The 20,184-nt window shown below is 40.6% G+C and overlaps 2 protein-coding genes across 4 annotated transcripts in view; one reads left to right on the forward strand and one right to left on the reverse strand.

Moving 5' to 3' along the window:
* The window catches only part of tmem63c (transmembrane protein 63C), a 37,500-nt gene extending 27,155 nt beyond the window's left edge, over positions 1-10,345 (forward strand). For both annotated transcript variants that reach the window (XM_031759636.2, XM_039602967.1), the window contains exons 14-23: positions 428-581; positions 676-782; positions 1,407-1,493; positions 1,611-1,676; positions 2,473-2,635; positions 2,727-2,832; positions 4,009-4,176; positions 4,270-4,382; positions 4,482-4,553; positions 5,213-10,345. In XM_031759636.2, the coding sequence (XP_031615496.2) occupies positions 428-581; positions 676-782; positions 1,407-1,493; positions 1,611-1,676; positions 2,473-2,635; positions 2,727-2,832; positions 4,009-4,176; positions 4,270-4,382; positions 4,482-4,553; positions 5,213-5,443 (1,267 nt within the window). In that variant the 3' untranslated portion in view covers positions 5,444-10,345. The remainder of the gene's footprint in view (positions 1-427; positions 582-675; positions 783-1,406; positions 1,494-1,610; positions 1,677-2,472; positions 2,636-2,726; positions 2,833-4,008; positions 4,177-4,269; positions 4,383-4,481; positions 4,554-5,212) is intronic.
* A 5,074-nt stretch (positions 10,346-15,419) lies between these two features.
* Positions 15,420-19,002, reverse strand: ngb (neuroglobin). Of its 2 annotated transcripts, XM_031759651.2 has the most exons (5): positions 18,728-19,002; positions 18,406-18,614; positions 17,903-18,011; positions 17,676-17,795; positions 15,420-17,571 (listed from the first exon to the last, which is right to left on the reverse strand). In XM_031759651.2, the coding sequence occupies exons 2-5, from the start codon at positions 18,501-18,503 to the stop codon at positions 17,419-17,421; spliced, it is 480 nt and encodes a 159-aa protein (XP_031615511.1). In that variant the 5' UTR covers positions 18,504-18,614; positions 18,728-19,002; the 3' UTR covers positions 15,420-17,418. The 2 variants fall into 2 exon arrangements, with proteins under 2 accessions (XP_031615511.1, XP_039459050.1); XM_039603116.1 differs by having other exon boundaries at positions 17,439-17,795.
* Between the last annotated feature and the right edge of the window lie 1,182 nt (positions 19,003-20,184).

Raw genomic sequence — 20,184 nt, forward strand, 5'->3', positions numbered from 1 at the left:
AACACCGTCTAAAGCTTAATCAGCATCCACGATTGGATTAGCTGCGGTGCATGTTTCTTATCTCGGAAAGCAAATGCAGAGATTATGTAACAAGTGAGTGCTGCATATGTATGGGGATTAACCAAAGGAGGCTCACTGAGCTTCACATCTGACTGACTGCAGTGTGTTTGTGTCTATGCATGAACTTGTATTTTCTGTGGCAGTCGCAGGCTGAGAGGTCGAGCAGGGACTGGGAGCTGAAGTGAACTGGTTTAAACTTGCTCTTCAACCCAGTACACTGGACTGCTCTTAGAAGAGACCACTCATCCGGCTATTTCAGGCATATGTCAAAACATACAGTACATATACATCAGAGAAGGGTAATATGTTAACTGTTCATCTTGCTGGATGATTGGTAACTGAGTCTCGTCATTTTTCCCATCGATAGGGAAAACCTGTCAGTGTGTGGATCTCGGTGGTGGCTCCGCTGCGTCCTCCTCAACATCCTCCTCTTCCTGCTGCTCTTCTTCTTCACCACTCCTGCCATCATCGTCAACACCATGGACAAGTTCAACGTCACAAGCCCCATGGAGAGTCTGAGGGTTAGAGTTTCAGAGCAGTTTAAACTTACTGACGTCTGTGCTCCATTGTGAACCTCCTCACTTTCATCAATCGCCATTTTGCTCTCCAATGCAGAGCCCAGTCGTTACCGAGTTCTTCCCGACCCTTCTGCTGTGGGCGTTTTCAGTGCTCCTGCCCTTTATCGTCTACTACTCCGCCTTCTTTGAGTCTCACTGGACCAGGTACTGGGTAGTCATCAACTACCGCTCTCCTCACCCATCTGAAATAGAAATGTAGATATTTTGCTTCGTTTACTTGCAGCGGTTTTTCTTCCTCTCAACTATCAGCGTTCCTCGTTTTTTCCATCTAATTTATTTCTTTTTCACCCTCTTGCTCTTTTTACTCTCTCCCCTCTCTCTCCCTCCTTCTCTCTGTCACTCTCCCTGCACTGTTATTCTGGGCAGGTTGTCATAGAGATCTCTGTGCGAGGATAATGATATGAACAGTAGTCACCGTGCGCCGTTTCCTCTATGCGCGGTGACTAGCAGGAGGAGGAACAAGTGTGCATAAGAACAACCTATAAGCACCCTTTCTTTACCTAACCACCCCCACAAACGTGTTGTGCAGGCGTGATGTGTGAAGGACCGAATGCAAATCAACTGTTTACTGTAGTGAAAAATGTAGTTTGTGCTAATGGGTACAAAGAGTCAACTGTTTTTTCCATTTTTGGCTTTTAATTCATGAATTTATTATGTTGTTTTTTTCTTTTTGTGTTTTTTTTTTTTTGTGTGTGCTTTTTTTAATGATATGTTGCAAAAAAATATGTAGCGCATGTTCTCATGGTATTGGTTCATTTCATGTCTCAGATCTGGTGAGAATCAAGTGACGATGCACAAGTGTTTTTTCTTGCTGGTCTTCATGGTCATCATCCTGCCTTCACTTGGTCTGTCCAGGTACATCTACAGTGATTTCCCTTAAAGGCATTTTGATCTACTTCTTTTGAATTATTCCTGGGTTTGGGGGAGTTTTTGTAATGTTTATGCACTTTTTCTATTTTATTTCTGCTCTAGCCTTGACCTCTTGTTCACCTGGCTCTTTGATGTCAACTTCCTGGAAGAGAAGGATTTAAAATTTCAGTAAGATGAAGCTCGCTGTTGAAATGTAATAAGAAGTGCAATCAAACACATTGTTTCCACTCCACGATTATCTTCTTGTGCAGCTACACACTGCTATCTGCTCAGGTGCATTTTTTAGATCACTCAATGGAAGTAAATAAAATAAATAATAACAGAATGAAATGATTTACAAATTTCACAAACCCACATTTTACTCACAATAGAACATAAAAAAATGTTTAACCTGAGAAAATATACCATTTTAAGAAAAATATTAATTCATTTGAATTTGATGGCAGCAACATATGTCAAAAAATTTTCTTACACCTACTTCTTTTACTGACTTGTTGCCATTTGACTTAATTAGTTGCAAAGCATTTTTTCCAGCTGTTTCTTTTTAGTAGTTTTGAGATGTGTTGCTGGCATCAAATTCAAAAATGAGCTAATATTTTTTTCAAAATGGGACGTTTTCCCAGTTTAAACATTTCAATATGTTTTTTTTCTATTGTGAATAAATTATGAGTTTAGGAGATTTGTAAATCATTGCTTTCTGGTTTTTACTGGGGTTGCAGGTAAAAAAGTTGATAAGTTGATATTTGCTGCAGTAATAGTTTGCGGTCCTTGGTCCAACTGTAGGACATTAGTGTTGATAATGGGACTTTCAGGTTCATCAGTGTCCCTTCACTTGGGAGCGAGCTAAAAACTGGAAAGCACCCCACAGATGCACAAGAAGATGACTTTGAGGCAATCTGCCAAAGTGAAACCTGATATATTTTTAATCTCCGGCAGCCCACCTCTTGTCTGTGTCTTAATGCAGGTGTGTGTTTCTTCCCGACAACGGCGCATTTTTTGTAAACTACGTAATTACATCCAGTTTGATTGGCACGGCTATGGAACTGCTACGTATCCCTGCACTGACGGTGTACACACTGCGCCTCTGCTTTGCAAAATCCCAAGCTGAGCGGATTCATGTCAAACGGGTAAGCAGAGCCTTGGTGCTTATCTTGGCATCTTAACACGCTGTTTGGTTTAAACTTTAAGAAGCCAGCTGTGTTTATTTTGTCTCCGCAGAGTCAAGCTTATGAGTTCCAGTTTGGCCTTGAGTACGCCTGGACCATGTGTATCTTTGCTGTCAGTATGACCTACAGCATCACGTGTCCCATCATTACACCCTTTGGTGAGCAGCATACAACTACACTCTTGTAAAAGCATCTACCTCTTCTTCTCACCCTCTCTTCTCAGCCATCTGCATCCCAACACGTCCCGTCTCAGTCGTGTTTGTGTAAGGCTGTGTCTCCTCGTACTGTAACCTCACTCTCCTCTGCTGCCTGCCAGTCCGATGCAGACTGTGTGAATTTGCTGCTGTAGTCCCAGACACCCAGACACAGCGAGCTGTGAGCCAGACGCCCACTCTGCTCCTGTCTCTGCCCGGCGCTCACCGAGCTTCTATTTACTTCTGCAATCTAATCGTCAGTCCGAAACAGGCAGCCTTTCATGCACCAAACTCTGTCTGCTTGCATTTCACCTGCTTTTTTTTCTAGATTTCAGTTTTCATTTGATAAAGAAGACCAAGACAACAGATTTTTTTTTTTTTTTTTTAAAGGCAAAAAATGTAAAATTAGCTTCCAATTAATCAAAAACAGGGACTAGAACAGGGTGTAAAAAATAAGGCAAGAATCTGTTTGGCAAAGACTCACCAAAATGCTTTGGAAAAATTTGAATGAATGCATAAATTTTGACCTTCTAACTTTAAAACTATAAAATAAATAAGAATAATTTTCTGTAAATTAACAAAAATTTGTTTTCCTGTAAATGTGTACATTTAACATGTAGAAAAAACCAAGACACACTGTTGAAATTGCATTTCTTTTCTTCTATTAAAGGATATCCCAGGGATTAGATGTTTAGTTAAATATCTGTCACTGGTCTGGTCTAAGTTCAAACTTTTATGACGTAAATGAGTTTGAGGTCATATTTATCCCGTATTAGTATCTTTTAATTTCCTCTCTTAAATCCATAATTTAATTTAAAATCATACTCCTGACATACAAAGTCTTGAGTGCTCACATCCCATTACATCTGTCAGAGCTTTTAGTATCATAAAATACAACAAATCACTTACTGCAGGTTTATTTGTGGTTCTTAGAGTAGAATGGGAACCAGAGCCTTCAGCTATTAAATCCCATCAAGTCCCATTTTGGACTCAGGAAACAAACACCCTCTCTGCTTTTTGTACGTCACCATAGTTATCAAACCCTGTGTGTGATGTTGACGTTGATCAGATAAATTTGTCTCTCTTTCATGTTGCAGACACTCATCATCAGTGCATTTTTGTTTAACTTTTTCCTTCCAGGTCTGCTCTATGCGATCCTGAAGCACATGGTCGATCGCTACAACATCTACTATGCTTATGTTCCCACCAAACTCAACCAGCGAATCCACAGAGCAGCCATTAGCCAGGTCATCGTAGCTCCCATTCTCTGCATGTTCTGGTTGCTCTTCTTCTCCGTGCTCCGATTAGGTAAATATCCCTGCCATAAAAATTCATAAAGATCAGTGGATTGTCAGGATGCTGTGATATTGTAATTTAGGTTTTTCCCCTTCACTGTCACAGGTCCAATGCATCCGATCACCCTCTTCACTTTAGTGTCCCACATCTTCTGCATTGTCTGTTACCTCTTCCGCTTGTGCCTTAGGAAGCAACCAGACAAGTCAACAAGCTACCAGGTCAGAGCCACCAAGTGTCACAGAGACAAAATCAGCTGAAGATGACTTATACTGAATTTGAACTAATATTTTTCCCATGTATTGTCGCTTTTGTTTCAGATGTCTGATCAGCCAGACGGGACGCTCACTGATGCAGACAGGAGTACCGTAACATCCACCACCGCCTCCAGTGTACGGTACCATTTTTTTCTCTGTTGGCGAATACACAACCAAAGCATATTATTGGAGAGAGACCTAAATGTGACAGAGAAGGCTTATGTTATTTAAGTTAATATATCAGTGGATTGTGTGCTGAATGAGATTTCCACTGAATGAGATTTAATGTTTAGTTTTCCATGAGATCTGAGAGCCATATGCTCTTAAGATTGTGAAAGAATCAACCTCAGAAGACAAGCACTGGGGTTATTCCATATAAAATCAAAAATATCACTATAAAGTTCCCTCTTGGCTTTATAACTACATATATATATATATTTATATATATCCACTGCAAGTGTCACAATGAAAGACAAAATCTTGTTTATGTCCAACACAGTTTTTCTCTTTTTCTCTTAATTGGGACATAACAAAAACTCAACCAATATAATATCCATGACATGCAAATAGTAACAAGCTCTGGATGTTTGAACTGTTAGTTCACAGGAGAAAGAAGTTGAAAGAGCTTTTTGATGAACCATCTCCATGTGGGGTAGATTAGTGGTTAAATAAAGTTATAGCATGTGAAAGGTCTCTTGTTTATCTCCATTTCAAACCAGGCACACACTGCCTGTGAATAAAGTGATTTACTGGGTGACACAATTCCAAAATGTGCATTGATCTGCTTCCCTCAGCTTTTTGTGGCATCTGTGTTGCTGGAGCCAGAGCTGGCTTTGACTCCGATGCCCTCCCCAGCCCACCACAGCTATGGCGCCCTGGCCAGTTCTCAGAGTTCAAACCGTGGGCCAGCGGAGGAAGAAGAAGGAGAGGGGGAACACACCCAGACCCGTGAGACTGAGCTCCAAGACCCACCAGACCTCTATTGCTCCACCACGCTCATGGACAGCTCCATGGGCTACCAGTAACACCAAATCTCCGCCCAAAACTGACTTCTACGTGTCCTTCAGCTGAAGAACACAGATTACTAAATGCCGCAATGCTGCGTTTTCACCACTGACCTCAGACTCCAACTACGCTGCTGCCTCGGACTCTGAGACTAGACTGTGCTTGCTAGAAAGGCTGAAGAGCCTGAAGAGTAACGGAGCCTGAGAATACAGGAGCTAAATGCTCATAAACATCACCGTTGCAGAAGAAAGCCATTTGCCTAAACAATCTGCCAAACCCATCAGACACAGCTCAACAGAACATAACATCAAGCTAAATGTACAGATTCTTTTAGCTAAATGATCAGATGCTGATACGGACTCTGTCTTCTTCTATGGCTTATTTGCAAATTAAAAAGGTTACAAGTAATGCAGACTGGAATAGAAATGCATTAGGGTTTCAGTCAGTGACACTCTATTCATGCTGTGCCGCTTGGAAATGAGTGGAGGCGAAAGCTCCCATCAGAGTGGGTGGTGTGAGCAGGCTTGCCCCGACAGACTGACAGAGGGGTTTGGGCATAGGTGATATCTGGTTCCTCTGTAGCGGAGCTCGGCAAGGCTGAGGGTGAGGGCAGCTAGTTGTGAAGCCATCTGCAGTGAGAGAGCAGACAGACGGACGGAGGGCCAAATGTAACTCAGAGATGTACTGTAATATATGTACGCTCTAAACGGAGGCGCAAGCAGCTTGACTCAACCTGAAGCTTGTTGTAACTATTATCAATATAAGGTTGATATTTTTGCTACAGTATTTTTGGTGTCATTGATATTGTGCTTTGGGTTGGGGGCGGGAGGATGTACAATGATTTGCAGAGATGTCTCATCTTAATCAAAACCTTACCTAATTATGTTTCGACTGTACATATGGTCAAAGTGGAATAGCTTGAGCTTTTTGGAAATCTGCTTATCTCTTTTCTTGCCCACGGCTTGGTAAGAAAATAAAGCATGTAGCCTGTTAGCTTAGCTTAGCACAGGTTGGAGCTAATGACCACTGATTGTGCACTAATTTTCTGTTAGGCATATCGAGATACTCTGAGGGCATTATATAGGGTATAGACTGGAAAGTACTTTTAAACATCAAACTCACTTTATTGTTAGCATTGTTAAGTCTTTGTGTAACATTACTGAAACTTGGGGACTTGAAACATGGAGAAAGGGCTAGCCTACAGGCAGAACCAGTAACTTTGTGGGGTGTTGATGCCAAGAATCTTGTCTTCACTTGTAGACACACACAGGCACCCTGGTAAGTAGTTATTTCTATAATACTTTTTTTCAAGTCCACCTAAAGAATGCATGTGCAGTAGGTGCACTGTAGAGTAGCGTCTGGATTAGTCTACACAGAAAATTGGCAGGTACTTGGTTTTCCTTACAAAACCTATAGTTTACCTTCTGATGATTAAATTTAGATCTCTTGGCCCCAAGGAGACATTTGTATACACTGGTTGGGTACAGAGTCATGGCAAAAACAAACTAAATGTCTTTCAGTTCTGAGGTTTTATTTATCAGGACATAATAAAAAAGTTATGTCTTTACAAGGTAACAAAATTGGATAAATACAACCTAGGATGAACAACACAAGACATATTACAACAAGTCATTATTTATTTAACAAAATCTAAGCCAAAATGCAGAAGCAGTCCTCTGGAAAACTAAATCCATGTCATGAAACTAAGGTAAGCACATTTAGCAGCAATATCTTGAAGTCATCCTTTTCCATGCGATGGCATCAGTCTCTCATATTATTCTGGAGAAATAATAGCTCACTCTTCTTTACAGAGTTGTTTCAGTTTATTGAGGTATTAATTTATGCACAGCATTTCATTCAGGTTGAGGTCTGGTCTTTGACTGGGCCAACACTGATTCCTTTCTTTTTCAGCCATTCTGTTGTAGATTTGTTGCTTTGTATTGGATCATTGGCCTATTGCGCAAACCATTTTTGGTTGCGCTTTAGCTGTCGACCAGATGGCCTCATATGTGACTCTAACATACCCAGATCCCTTTAGCTGCAAAGCAAACCCTAATCCTCATCCCTCCATTACGATTAGTTGAGGTGGTTGGTTTTCACTGTGGATTGAGGCCAGACATCTCCACTTTAGTCTCATCTGTTCAAAGGACATCGTTCCAGGGGTCTCGCAGTTTGTTCAGAAGCAATGTGGCAAATCTAAGCTGTGCTGCCATGTTCTTGTTAGAAACAAGAGACTTTCTCCTGGCAACACTTCCAAAGAAGCTCTACTTGGTCACTCTGAGATGTAGCTCTTGCGTTTTTTACAGTGTCTCTGATTGACCTTGGGTTGAATTTGCTGTGATGTCCATTTCTGGGAAGATTGGCAACTGTCTTAAATGTTTTCCACTTCTCACTGTAGAATAATGGACTTTAAATTGCTTGGAAATGAACTTCTAACGTTTCCAAGATTGACAGGCAGCAATAGTTCTTTCTCTAAAGTCATTGCTAATGTCTTTCCTCCTTGGCATTGCATTAGCACACATCTGAATGCTCCAGACCAGCAAACTGTCAAAATTTCTGCTTTTACCGAGTTGGTCAGACTTACTGACAATCAGTCAATCAAGTGCATTTGATTAGCAAGACCTGGCTGCTACTTTCTCTTTTAATTCCTAAGGAAACAGTAAGTGTGTACTTTCTTACACTGCTTCTGCATTTTGGCTTTGCTGTTGTTAATCAGTAACGATTGAGTGTAATATGACATGTGTTGTAGATCATCTAAGGTTGTATTTACCTCATTTTTACCATGACCGTATAACATTGTGCATAGCTAGCAGTCTGTTAGTTTAGCCCATAACAAAATTGGTTTTAAACCAGAGACTTTGCTTTGTGGTGTGTTGCTGCTAAGTTAAGCTAACTTGCTATGGTACTAATATATACATCAAAGTGCAGGCAAGAAAGTGTTTTGTAAAATGTGAAGCTGTTCCTTTAAGTTGTGAAGACATGGAGTATAATAGAAGCACATCCTAAAATTACATCATTTTCCAAATATGCCATGGAGTCTATTTTCTGTCACTGCAGGAGAGCAACATGGAAATCTCCAGAAGAAGTTATTCGGTTTTGCTAATTGTTTGAGATATAACTACACTCTGTGTTACAACTAAAGCCATTATATTTGCATTTATTTAGTTGTGAAAATTAAAAACAAAATGAGCAGAAAAAAAGTATTGTTACCAAAAAAAATCAAAAGCTTTTATAAAATTTTCCAGTTTTTTTGGGGGGGGTGTTGGTCAAATAGTTCATTGCTAAAATTAGGTTTTGTTATGTTGCAAAGACAAACAGTAAAATAAAGCACTATCATGCTGTTTTCAGTTGACATATGCTATGTAACACGTCACTGCATGTTAATTATATATCGTCTAAATGAGGTATGCATTTCATATGTGCTAAACTTCATGTTTTTGTGTCAATCTGTTGGTTTTTTTATTTTTGTTTTTCTTTTAAATCCTCTTTACAGCAGGTAAAAGATTTTCTCATGTGACTGAATGTTAATTTCTTACTCATGTCTTTTGCTGTGCCTTGGGGGAAAAAAAAAAAAAACGCCCTTATTGTGTGACAATCCAGCATGGCCTGAAATATGCTGCATGGACTAAACAACCAAGAGATAAAAATCGTAACAAACCCAAAACTCAATTTTTTTAACAGCCAATGCGTCCTTCATTCAGAATAAAACAAACATACAATGTGAGCTTATTATACTAAGATATTAACAGTCAATCTGCACACGAGGTCCTCTACCTTTATCTTTATCTAGAGCTTTTGAATATATCACATATTAACTGGCTCAGCTGTCATCCATTCATTCAAAGCTTACATCATCCTGCGTACTCGTAGGACAGGAAGTCCTAAAGACGAACAGATCACTGACCACTGCACAAACCTCATCTGTTCTTGAAGACCAAGTGATGGGATCAAAAGCTGTAGAATAAGAAAGCAAGTGAATGTCATAAAAATGGTTGATTGCGAGGTTAAGAATGAGCGTGTGGCTTGTAGTTGTATCAATATTTTGTATTGTGTACTTGTTTGTGCCTTGTCACTGATTTCAATCAAGACCTTTTTATTCCTCGGTTACTTTATTTTTGGATCATACAGTATGTATGACGGGGTTCTCTAAATGTTTATTTGTCTTTGATTAACAGTGACTGCTATGGGTTAGGTAGCTCCTTGTTGTTAAGTAGAGTAAGTTATAATCGGTTTTCTGTTCTGTCTGAGAGAATGTATCATGATATACTTATAGTCATGCTTTATATAACATTAATGGCACGTTTTTTCATAAAATGAAATGTATTTTGCTCATTTTACAGGGAATCTAATTGTAGTAGCTTATGCTGTATAAAGTAGATGAAAGCTAGCAGCAGAGCGCAGATGAAGTGGCCACTGCAGAGGATCATGAAGTTTAAAAAAACACAACATCAAAGAGCATCTCAAAATTTCTGTCTCCAAACTGCAAACATGTCCCATGGCTTTCTCTTCCAGAAGCTTGTTTCACAGATCATTAAATGCGCTTTCCTTTGAAAAATACAAAGTAAAAACTAATAGGGTATTCTTAGCTCTAATGGCCATGCAAGGAGGGATTGTCCGTTCCCATGCTTTACTAGTTTTATTGCATCCGGACATGTCTGTTCATATGCAGTCAGCTTGGCCAACCGAGGTCTATTGGGTTTCCAGACGTGCCCGATGCTTTTTGCTCTTCGTTTATAAAATATGTGTATCATAAGTACATTATTTCAGATTTTATTCTGCTGTAAAAGTGGGCTGTTATTATCTCCAAGAAGTCTGAGGTTTAGGGGCAGACTGTGTTTAAGATTGATCTCTGTCAGGCTAATGAGTTTTCATCTGTTATAAGTGAAGTGCTGTGATCTGAGATTAAAATTAATTCAGCTCAATCCACTCATCTTGTGCCATGAACTTCTTGTTACTCTCTGCTGTGGTCTGTGATGGAAGCTTTTTCAGACACAGTGAGTCAGACTTCATGTGGAAAATGGAAGAGCCGCTGTGAGTGCGCTGGTGTAAGAATACGATTCCTTTAGGAAATGTGCAAAGACATGTTTTGCACACTAGTTTCAAATGTTCATTTGATATTTAGGAAATATTTTTATTTATGTTAGAAAATAATGTGGATATCATCTGCTCTTATTCTGTTAAACTAAGGTAAGGGCAGCTTTAATGGACCCATCCAGTATCCCATCTAATTCTTGGGAGGAAACTGTGTAAAAAGTTAAGCTACTCATTTAAAATCTACCAGCTGATAACAGTGTCTCTTCTCATTTCCAGGCTTATTACCCTTACTGAACGTCTTCACACAAATGACTTTTTGGACAGTTACCTGTACATACTAGAGAGCTCACTTGCCCTGAAACCACATCAGAGTGTGGATATGGGAGTAAATTTCATAATCGAACCACAGTGGAAATTTTTGTGCTGTTTAAAGATGTTTTTCCATCAAAATAATGAAAATGTATGAACCATCTTGCACTGACTGGATTGGTTGAATTTCTCTGTACGAAACAGTTTGCAGAGTGGAAAAATACCAGACTTCCACCGTGCACGATACTCCTTCATTGCACAGTCACAAAAGAAGACAGAGAGAGGAAATGCCACGGATGACATTTCCGTCGTCACCTGTGGCAACTGCTGATGGCATGATTCTCAGTGAAAGGTGAATTCCTCTGGGCCTGTGGTCTGCCATCTGCTTTCCCCTGTCCAGATGCTTAGAATAGAAAATGTCTCTGCCTCCTGCTGCAACCATATTGTCACTCCCATATGGCTTTGAGTCAACATACAAACGCAGCTCAAAAAGTCAGTATTTTAAGTCCCCTAGAGTATATTATAGTATCCAACTGACTTATATAAGAGCGTTCATTGTTCCCCTTGGCAAAACACAATTACCACAATGTCGATTTAGTGGCTGTACTTTCCAGCTCTTCTCACAATCTTCTTCTAAACATGGTTTTTGTCCAGTATTAAGTTTCAAATTTAATAGCACCGTAGAGACCTTTTGTTTTCCATGTTGGTTTAAGGGTGAACCTTTTTCACTCTTTGACCCTGGAATAACTGAGAGCACAACTCCCCACAAGGACCTGTTAGCAGCTGCTCAACATTCAGTCACATCAGTGTCTTTCTCTACTTTCAGACTAAACCCTTTGCTGACTGTTTTTCCAACTGAGGCAATGTTTCAAACAGGGAAAGTCTTATACGGCTGGAGAGGTCTACAATACATTTCTTTTACATAACATTTGTTGGCATCAAGGATGCAAATCACTCAGGGTTTCAGGGCATACACAGATTGTGTCGGAGCCCGGAAATTGCTGCTGGCAAACCTGGTTTTGCAGGAGCATGCATTTTGGATTTGGCATTATAATGCAACAACACCAACACAGTAAGGGAGCCCAGTTCACAGACCCAGACATCTAAGCTGAGGAAGCCAAACAAATGTGAAGTAGAGGTGGGCGGATCGATCCAAATATTGATGGGATCGATACCAACATCGGTATTGGTCATCAATACTAGCACGACAGGATCAATACTTTTTTCTATCCTTTAAGTTCAGTATGTATCCCACTGAACTGTGTTGAATATGCACTAAGAAAAATGTCTGAATGTTTTTGTGTTGACAGCAAACTGTGTTTTATTTATAGCGCATTTAAACAACAGAAGCCGAACCAAAGTGCTTTGGAAACAGGCACATTTAAATTCCAGATCTAAAAAAAAAAAACCTGTTTCAAAATACATGAATAGCTGAAAGGTGTTAACTAAGTGTGGTAAAAAGTAAAAATCACAGTGATTTGTTCAGAATGTGTTCAGAATTTGCAAATTGATGATGATTCATTTCATAAATCATGACACACTGCCCTCCCCTGCCTCTGTTGGTTAACAGTATCAGTATTGGAATCTGCAATACTGGCCCTGTATTTACTTGGTATTGGATTGATACCAAATTTGAAGTATCTTACAGCATTAATGTCAAGTGACTTGATGTCACAAAAAGAGGTCACCCCCTACATAATAAATAATTTGCCAGAGAATTCAAATTTTCAAAAAATGTTGTGACAAATTAAAGAAATAATTAATATTAATTTGCATATATATGTTTAAATTTGTATCATATTTGCTCCATTTAAAAATGTTGTGCAATTTATTTAGGACTTAAGGTGTGCTCTACATTGATGATGTAGAAGAAGAAGAAGAAACTCACAAAAACACTTGTAAACTAATGGGGTTACACTTTCATATAGTCTGAATGGGTAATATATCCTTTCACGTAATAACATCACACAAAATTTTCACAGCCATGATGTGAAGCTCCCGTTCCACTACACCCCAAAGGTGGATTGAGATCCGGGTAAATGCCAAGGCCATCTTCATGAAACCAGTTTGAGATGATCTGAGCTTTGTGACATGGCGCATTAACCTGCTGAAAGCAGCCATCTGAAGATGGGCACACTGTGGTCATAAACGGATGGACATGGTCAGAAAAAATACTTGGATAGGTTTAACTCTTTAAAGCCCGAAATATTAAATGATGGCCTGAAAATTCAATTGTTTTGAAAATGAAGAGTTTATTGAACTATCTGACAAATTTGTTTTAAAAAATTAATTAAATTTGAATTTCTGTAAGACTTTTAATTTGTGTCATATTTACTACACCAGCTATTTCTTTATTTATCTATTACAAGGGGGGATAAAATCACACTGATAATGCAGAAGTCTCAAAAACTCAACTCAACAGTTTGTCTTAAATATGATACACTAGGTGTTAACGGGGAAATCATGCTCAGTTGACATACGTGGCCCAAAATATGCCAAGAAAATATAGAGATATATATAGAAGATACAAGGCAAGATGGATCCATGCTTTCGTGTTTATGACCCTAGCAACCAAGTGTTACAGCAGAAAGACTCATCAGACCAGAAAATGCTTTTCCAGTCTTCGGTTATCCAATTTTGGTGAGCTGGTGTGAATTGTAGCCTCAGTTCGCCGTTCTTAGCTAACAGGAGTAGCACCCACTGTGATCTTCTGCTGCTGTTGCCCATCTGCTTCAAGGTTTGCAAATGTGCATTCATCTTGGTTGTGACAAGTGGTTCAGCGGTTCTTATCATCTAAAAGGAGTAAGACCATTCTCGTCTGACCTCTGACATCAACAAGGCTCAGGGAACGGCCGCTCACTGGATATTTTTCTTTGTCAGACCATTCTCTGTAAACCCTAGAGATGATTGTGCTAACCAAACTTCCCAGCAACAGTTGCCGACTCAGCACTCCACCCTTTTTCCCGATGTGGCCTTTTCTGGATAAAAAGAGCCAACATGGCACCAGCCAAAATGCTAACAGTGAGGACTCAAAATGAGACTTCACCATTAGAAACAAATGGTTGATGGCCAAGTCCATCTTTTATATACAGTCTATAACATTAAATATGTGGATCTGCGGGGACTGAATTTGGAGGCAACTCAAAAGACCATTAGTGACAGTTGGTTTAATTTTTCAGCCATGAAGGTTGCCATTTCAAAATATACTCTGTCATATTTCTGGACTACCAATTGTAGAAGACATCGGAAATTCCATTGCTGATGTTCATTAATCCTGTATAAATAAGATGTAGTACACCCAAGTTGTACTGTTCAACAGCTACAAACAGTCCCATATAAATCCACTATCCTGTTTGAGAAACTACAGTACCCATCTGTTTTCTAGTCACACTATAGGTTTGACTGTTTAGATTATCTCTCTACAGCTTCCATAGGACTGAGCCTGATCCATAGACAGGCAGAAAAGGGAATTCAAAGACTACTTCTTAGTAGGAGTAGCTGTTCAGCAGCTGCTGACAGAAAGCTCATTCTCATGCTTGTGATGGCTGCTTGGCAGACTTGTGCTGCAGTCTCCCAGAGAGCCATCGGAGCAAATCTTATTAGCCCGAGCTCACATGCACAGTCACTGTCAACTCCTCTCCACTGTAGGATTTGCGATGAGTGAGTGATTGAGCAATGCAACGCTTTCCTCCTTCATCAAAAACAAACACATGCGCTCGCTCAAACGCACATATATACAACCATCACCTTACAGTTGCCATGACAACGATGAATACCCCCCCCCCCTTTTTTGTTCCAAAACACATTGCAGACTTTCTAAAAATATGTATGTTGTCTTTTCTCGCAGACTTTTTTTACCCAGACGACAGCCTTCAGAGCAAAAAGCTACAAGGTTAGTCTGAAGCAGCAGAGAACCGGATTAAACCATAAAGGAAATAAACATATAGTCAATGTGAGTTTATTGAAATTTGTTGCAATGCATTACCAGGGGATGAGAGAGAGCATGAAGTTCAGTTTTGGTTTTTATATTGCAAGAGCAAGAGGCCGACACAAATCCAGCAGACTCTTGCAGAGAGGGTAAGGATATTGTTGGCAGTGCAGACAGACGGGTAAGTTCCAAGTCAGCTGCTCCACCATCAGCCGAGCAGACAGCGACTTTCACAGTGACACAACAGAAAAAAGAGAAATGAGCTGATATGTGTGTAAATCATCATAACCCTCCTGCCTGCCCCCACTCCTCTGATCACTCTGGCTTTAGCTGATATTCAAGCAGAAACGCATCCAAAATCTGCAGTTTTACCAGTTTTTGAAGGAAAGCATAAAGGAAAATAAAGATAAACTGATCCAAATTGTGAAGAACACAATGGAAACTGTGAAATTCTGAAAACATACTTGAGGTGACATTGTGCAGTTGCATGAGTAAGTGGGCTGAAGTCACCCTCGTCTCGGAAGCCAGGGGGGCGATGAGCCATTCGACGCTCGGATCTTATGTAACACTGAGAGATGGGCTGTCAGTGGGAAGCAAATCAGGCATTGTGTGACTGATTTCAAAACCTGACCGCTGTGCTGCGATCGTAATCAGTCCGTGACAACACATTTAAGACAAGGAGGAAAACACACTGACTTCAATAAGCAGTAAAATACCCACAGATCACTTTATTTAGCCTCAAGTAAGCACATGACATATTTAAAGTTTAAGATGGAATCCAGTTTACAAAGAGTGTGTGCTTGTATTAACTGTAATAATCATTTTTGGTTGAAGGATAACTAGGTGAAGTCATCGCTGTTGAGTAGCAGCTGATAATGATGAGGTAGACAGTGAGACAGCTAATATATACACATCTGGATGTTAAAAAGACGCCAGCTGTGCCAGCTGAAAATACTTACTGTCGGGTAATTAAAAACACGAAGAACAACAACCTGCATAGGGCTGCGTACTGAGACTAAGAAAAGAAAGACAATAAACACAGCACCTACATAACCAGGGTACAAACATTACACCTGCAGCCTGGAAAGTACAGACTAAACACATAATATTAATAAAAAAGCCCTGTTCTTATACTCTTCTATAATAACTACACATCTTTTTTAATATAGCTGTTATATATCTGCTATTCTTTGAACTGAAACCTGATTAAAAGTAACAGATTTGCCACATTGTTTTCTTGTATTGGGTTCATTATCCGAAATCTACACAGTACAATGTATCTGAAGGTCATATTGTATATGACAAGGAAAAAAATCAATGCTCTTTCACTGCACATACAATTCAGAATATAAAAATAAACTTTGTAAATATAAACTGAAGCGAGGAAAAACACATATCAGCAGCTTGGATTTACAGTTGTGTGGTGTTATTATCTTATACTTGGCACACTGTTGCTAAGTTACTTGGCTATAGATGTAAATAACTGATGATACATACAGCGTTATGGCAGCATAAATACTACACACATACATACAGTCAAGCACAGTTTCTCTGTATCATCTGTTTTGTGTCAATAATTTAAATGTAAAATTGCCATCACTTAAGTTTGTTTGGTTTCTGAAGTCAAAACAAATATTTATTTCCTTCACGTCCTCACAGAACCTCTTAAGTTGGAGAAACACAGGCCACTGATCCCCGTCACCTGTAAAGCTGAGGTAATAGTACATTTGTACCCACATCGTCGCAGTTAATAAGCATTAATAAGTTAAGCAACTACAATACACCATTACTACTTTACACTAAGATTAACTGGAAACTGATAGCCAAGGAACAAAGATGTTACAAGTCCTCCAAGATGCCATTTTACTTTCAGTCTCCTAAAGTCATATAACAGTCTTTTAGTTAAAGTTTAGTTTAACAGTCATCAGAAGCTTACTGAAATACTCACACCCTCGACTGAGGAGCGCATCGCACGCCGCGTCGAGGAAGGTGCACTTGGACGCCTTAACAGTCGTGGATAACTAAAGAAAGCTATCAGAGAGAGTAAAACAGTTCCTGTCAGGAATCTATTGAATAAAATGTTAAAAAACTGTTTTTTCTTCATCCTAGCAGCTTAAAAGTTAAACGACAAAGTCACTCAAAATACATGAAATGTAATATCGATTTAAAAAAACACACAGTTTTGATATTCTTCTGTAAAATCACATTGCATTGTCCCACACGTTCTGTTAAGTATCACTGTGTTCCAGTTAGATAAAGAGCTGCCCTTGCTGGCCACAGTAACCATCACAGTTTGAGCAGTGTGTGATGTCTAATCATAATAACAGCTCGTGTTTCACAAGTGTGCAACTCTTTTAAGATACACCACAAACACCACTACAGTCACTGTTATCATTTGAGTAAATATATCAAAGCCATTATATACAAAAAACCCTTCCACAGTTTCCCAAGTGTTTCTTCTCAGTGTGAGGCATTCAGATTACAGTCCACTCACACTCTGAAACTGTACAAACAGCACTGCCTGGTAGCTAAACATCCACAGCAAAGAAAACACGCTCTGTGACTCGCTGGTCCGACTGAAAAATGTGTAACTATATCACACGTTCGCTACGCTATGCGACCCCACTCACAGAGCAAATGTACAGCAGCTAAAGCCACAATGCTGCAAGTTACACAACCTTATTCCATGGCAACCAACTTGATGATTTGACAACTACTGGCGCCTCAGTCGGCCTTGTCTTCGCCATTCTCGGCATACCCTCGGCTCATCACTGCTACCACAATGCTGTACATGTTGAGCCAGGCTTGACGCAGCGGTGCCGTGTAGGCCGGGCCCAGACTGCACTGCAGCATGTAGAGAAGGGACTCACCCACCGCCTGCAAAACACACAGGGAAAAAAAAAAGAAAAGAGAACGTGTTCACGGCTCATTCTCGCGTGAAATTGCTTTGGCAGAGTTGTGCGATAAGATGCTGGTCCTACGGCAAATGACTGCGTTCTGACTCCCACTGCCTGATGCTTCTTCCCGAGGTTGAGCAGAAAGTCCTCCAAGGAGTGAAGGTCATCCAGGTGGCTGACGGCCGCGTCGATCACAAGCATCACCTGAGGCCACGGCCACAAGAGAAACAGAGAGCCATCGCAACTGTGCACAAACTAAACTTTAACGTGTCTGTGTGCTTGTGCTGGTTAATGCGGTGAACAGAGCTCACCTTGGTGACATGTTCCAGAAACTCGGGGCTGGCGAGGCGGTCCTGTGTGGAATCGCAGTTTGTACCGTAGTGGAAAAGATTGAGGAGCGCAGGGTCCAGCTCAAACAGTCTACCACAGACAAATACAACGCTATTCTATAGGTGTACACACATGGCGTAGCCTCAAATATTCACAGAGGGATAAAAATCAATCTACAAAGCAAACATCCACACATCTCCCCTGTCTGATTTAGCAGCAGCTGTCTCAGAGTAAATTGCAGGATTATTGCAGTCTGTCGCCAAGCAACAAGTCAAGCCTCCGGTCCGTGGTGCATGTGGAAAGTGTGCAGGAAAGGATATACACCTGTGCTACATTTATTTACACTGCTGCTATTAGGCAACAACAATACACAGTCCTATCACTTATGCTTTGAGTGCTTTTATATTTGTATGTCTTTTTTTCCAGCACAAAAAAATAAACAACAGCCTCCTTTTGTGTCGTGCTGATCATGGTAGAAGATTACCTGGAGAACATGACGACACCATGAGGAACTTTGTTCTTGCCCAGGCTCTCCCAGCTGCCTCGTATCAGCTCCTTGTCTTTCGTCGACAGCTCCTCCATGCTACCTCAGGCTGCAATCACAAGACAAGTTCTTCAACTCCTCTAGACGATCAGTTGGAGGACAGCCATAGCATCCGAGGGAATGCACAGACAAAACTTCTGCCAATCCACCTGCAAAACAAAGTTGAGCATCAGGTGAGCGATTTGCTAATATAGTGTAAGGGTGGGGATACTGGTGCAGGAGAAACGCTCAGCTCAGCTCGAGGCACACAGTCATACTGTACCTTTTTGAGGTCAGTCTTCTCTCTGAACTCCTTCTGGTGCTTCTGTGCTGTGGGGTCTGTCTTTTTCTGTGTGTGTGTGTGTGTCTGTGAGTGTTTATGTGTGCAGGCAGCAGCCTTGCCTGACACTCTGGTGCACTTGTTCCTCTCTTTCCCCAGCTCACGGTGCAGTCAGGAAGACAAGTTGTGCCACAATCTTATCTGTCACACAGGCTTCTATCTCTCTCTCTCCCCTTCCTGTTTGCCTCTTGATATGCTCTCTCTCCAGCTCTGGGGATATTATTCATGCCGCTGAAGGAGAAAAAGAGGGATATCTCTCTGCTGCTCCAGATAAGCTGCAGCGAGACACAGCTCCTCCTGCAGGTGAACCGAGGACTGAGCCATGCAGAGATGCTGCTTGCACACATAACATGCACTGCGTTTAACCCAAAAAAATTAGCCACTGGATTTTTAAGTTGTAATCAAGTGAAAATAAGCAAGAAAACAGCAACAGCAAAAATGCTGCACAGTGCAATTGCTGGGTAAAGCAGGTAAAATCCATTTAAGGCCCACATTATCCATTTTGGGATGTGTCCCCATCTGCCTAAATTTGCAGCACATGCATTTGAAAATGAAATGTGTGGGAATTTTAATACTGCACAGCGGCTAGAGTAATAAGAGACCTGCACGCACCACCTCGGTGAAATTATATTGTTCATCTGCTGAGCAGAGCCACTCCTTAAACAGCGCGATCATAACATTCAGCGGCCAAGCGTGCAGCCTCTCATTAATTTAAATGGGATGTGTTTGTTTCCTTCTCAGCCTCCACACATATCCGAGGCTGCAGTTTGTTTAAATAGATGTCACAGCCGTCTGCTCCATCGCGTTTCACCGATGCAGGTTCCCGCTCAGATATTATCTAACAGGTTGAAAGCAATTTGTTTTGCTTTGAGCTTTGCATCGGGGAATCAGAGGTGCGCAGCTTTTTCCTAAATGGACTACAGTGGCAGAGTGAGGAGGGATACATGGTTCCCATGACAACCTGACAGGATGTAGCCCTTGAAGCTTGATCCTGTGATATTTGAGATTTCAAAGAAGCGACTGTCTGATTGTTATTTAATACATATTATGTGACAACATTTTGGATTTTTCTCCTTCTCTGTATTTGTGAGGGAGGGCTGAGCGGCAGAGGCACAAACAACGGGCTTGCCGACAGCTCCACAGTCTGGTCTCTTTTTATTCCCCATTTTTTCTTCACAGCAGTGGATTTTTGCGCCATATTTATAGTGCAGACTGGTCAGCCAAACTGAAGATAAAGACATTTAATAGAAAACAAAATGAAAAATAGCCCCACCTTAAAGATGATGATCCAAAACTAAATCAAACCGCTGAGAAACAATTTTGCACAGGGCTCTTGCGCCTATATAGGCAGTAGCTCCTCCCACTTAAGGAAATAACAATTAAAGACTAATTAACTGTTA

This window comes from Oreochromis aureus, linkage group 19 (genome assembly GCF_013358895.1).
Source record: "Oreochromis aureus strain Israel breed Guangdong linkage group 19, ZZ_aureus, whole genome shotgun sequence".
NCBI lineage: Eukaryota > Metazoa > Chordata > Actinopteri > Cichliformes > Cichlidae > Oreochromis > Oreochromis aureus.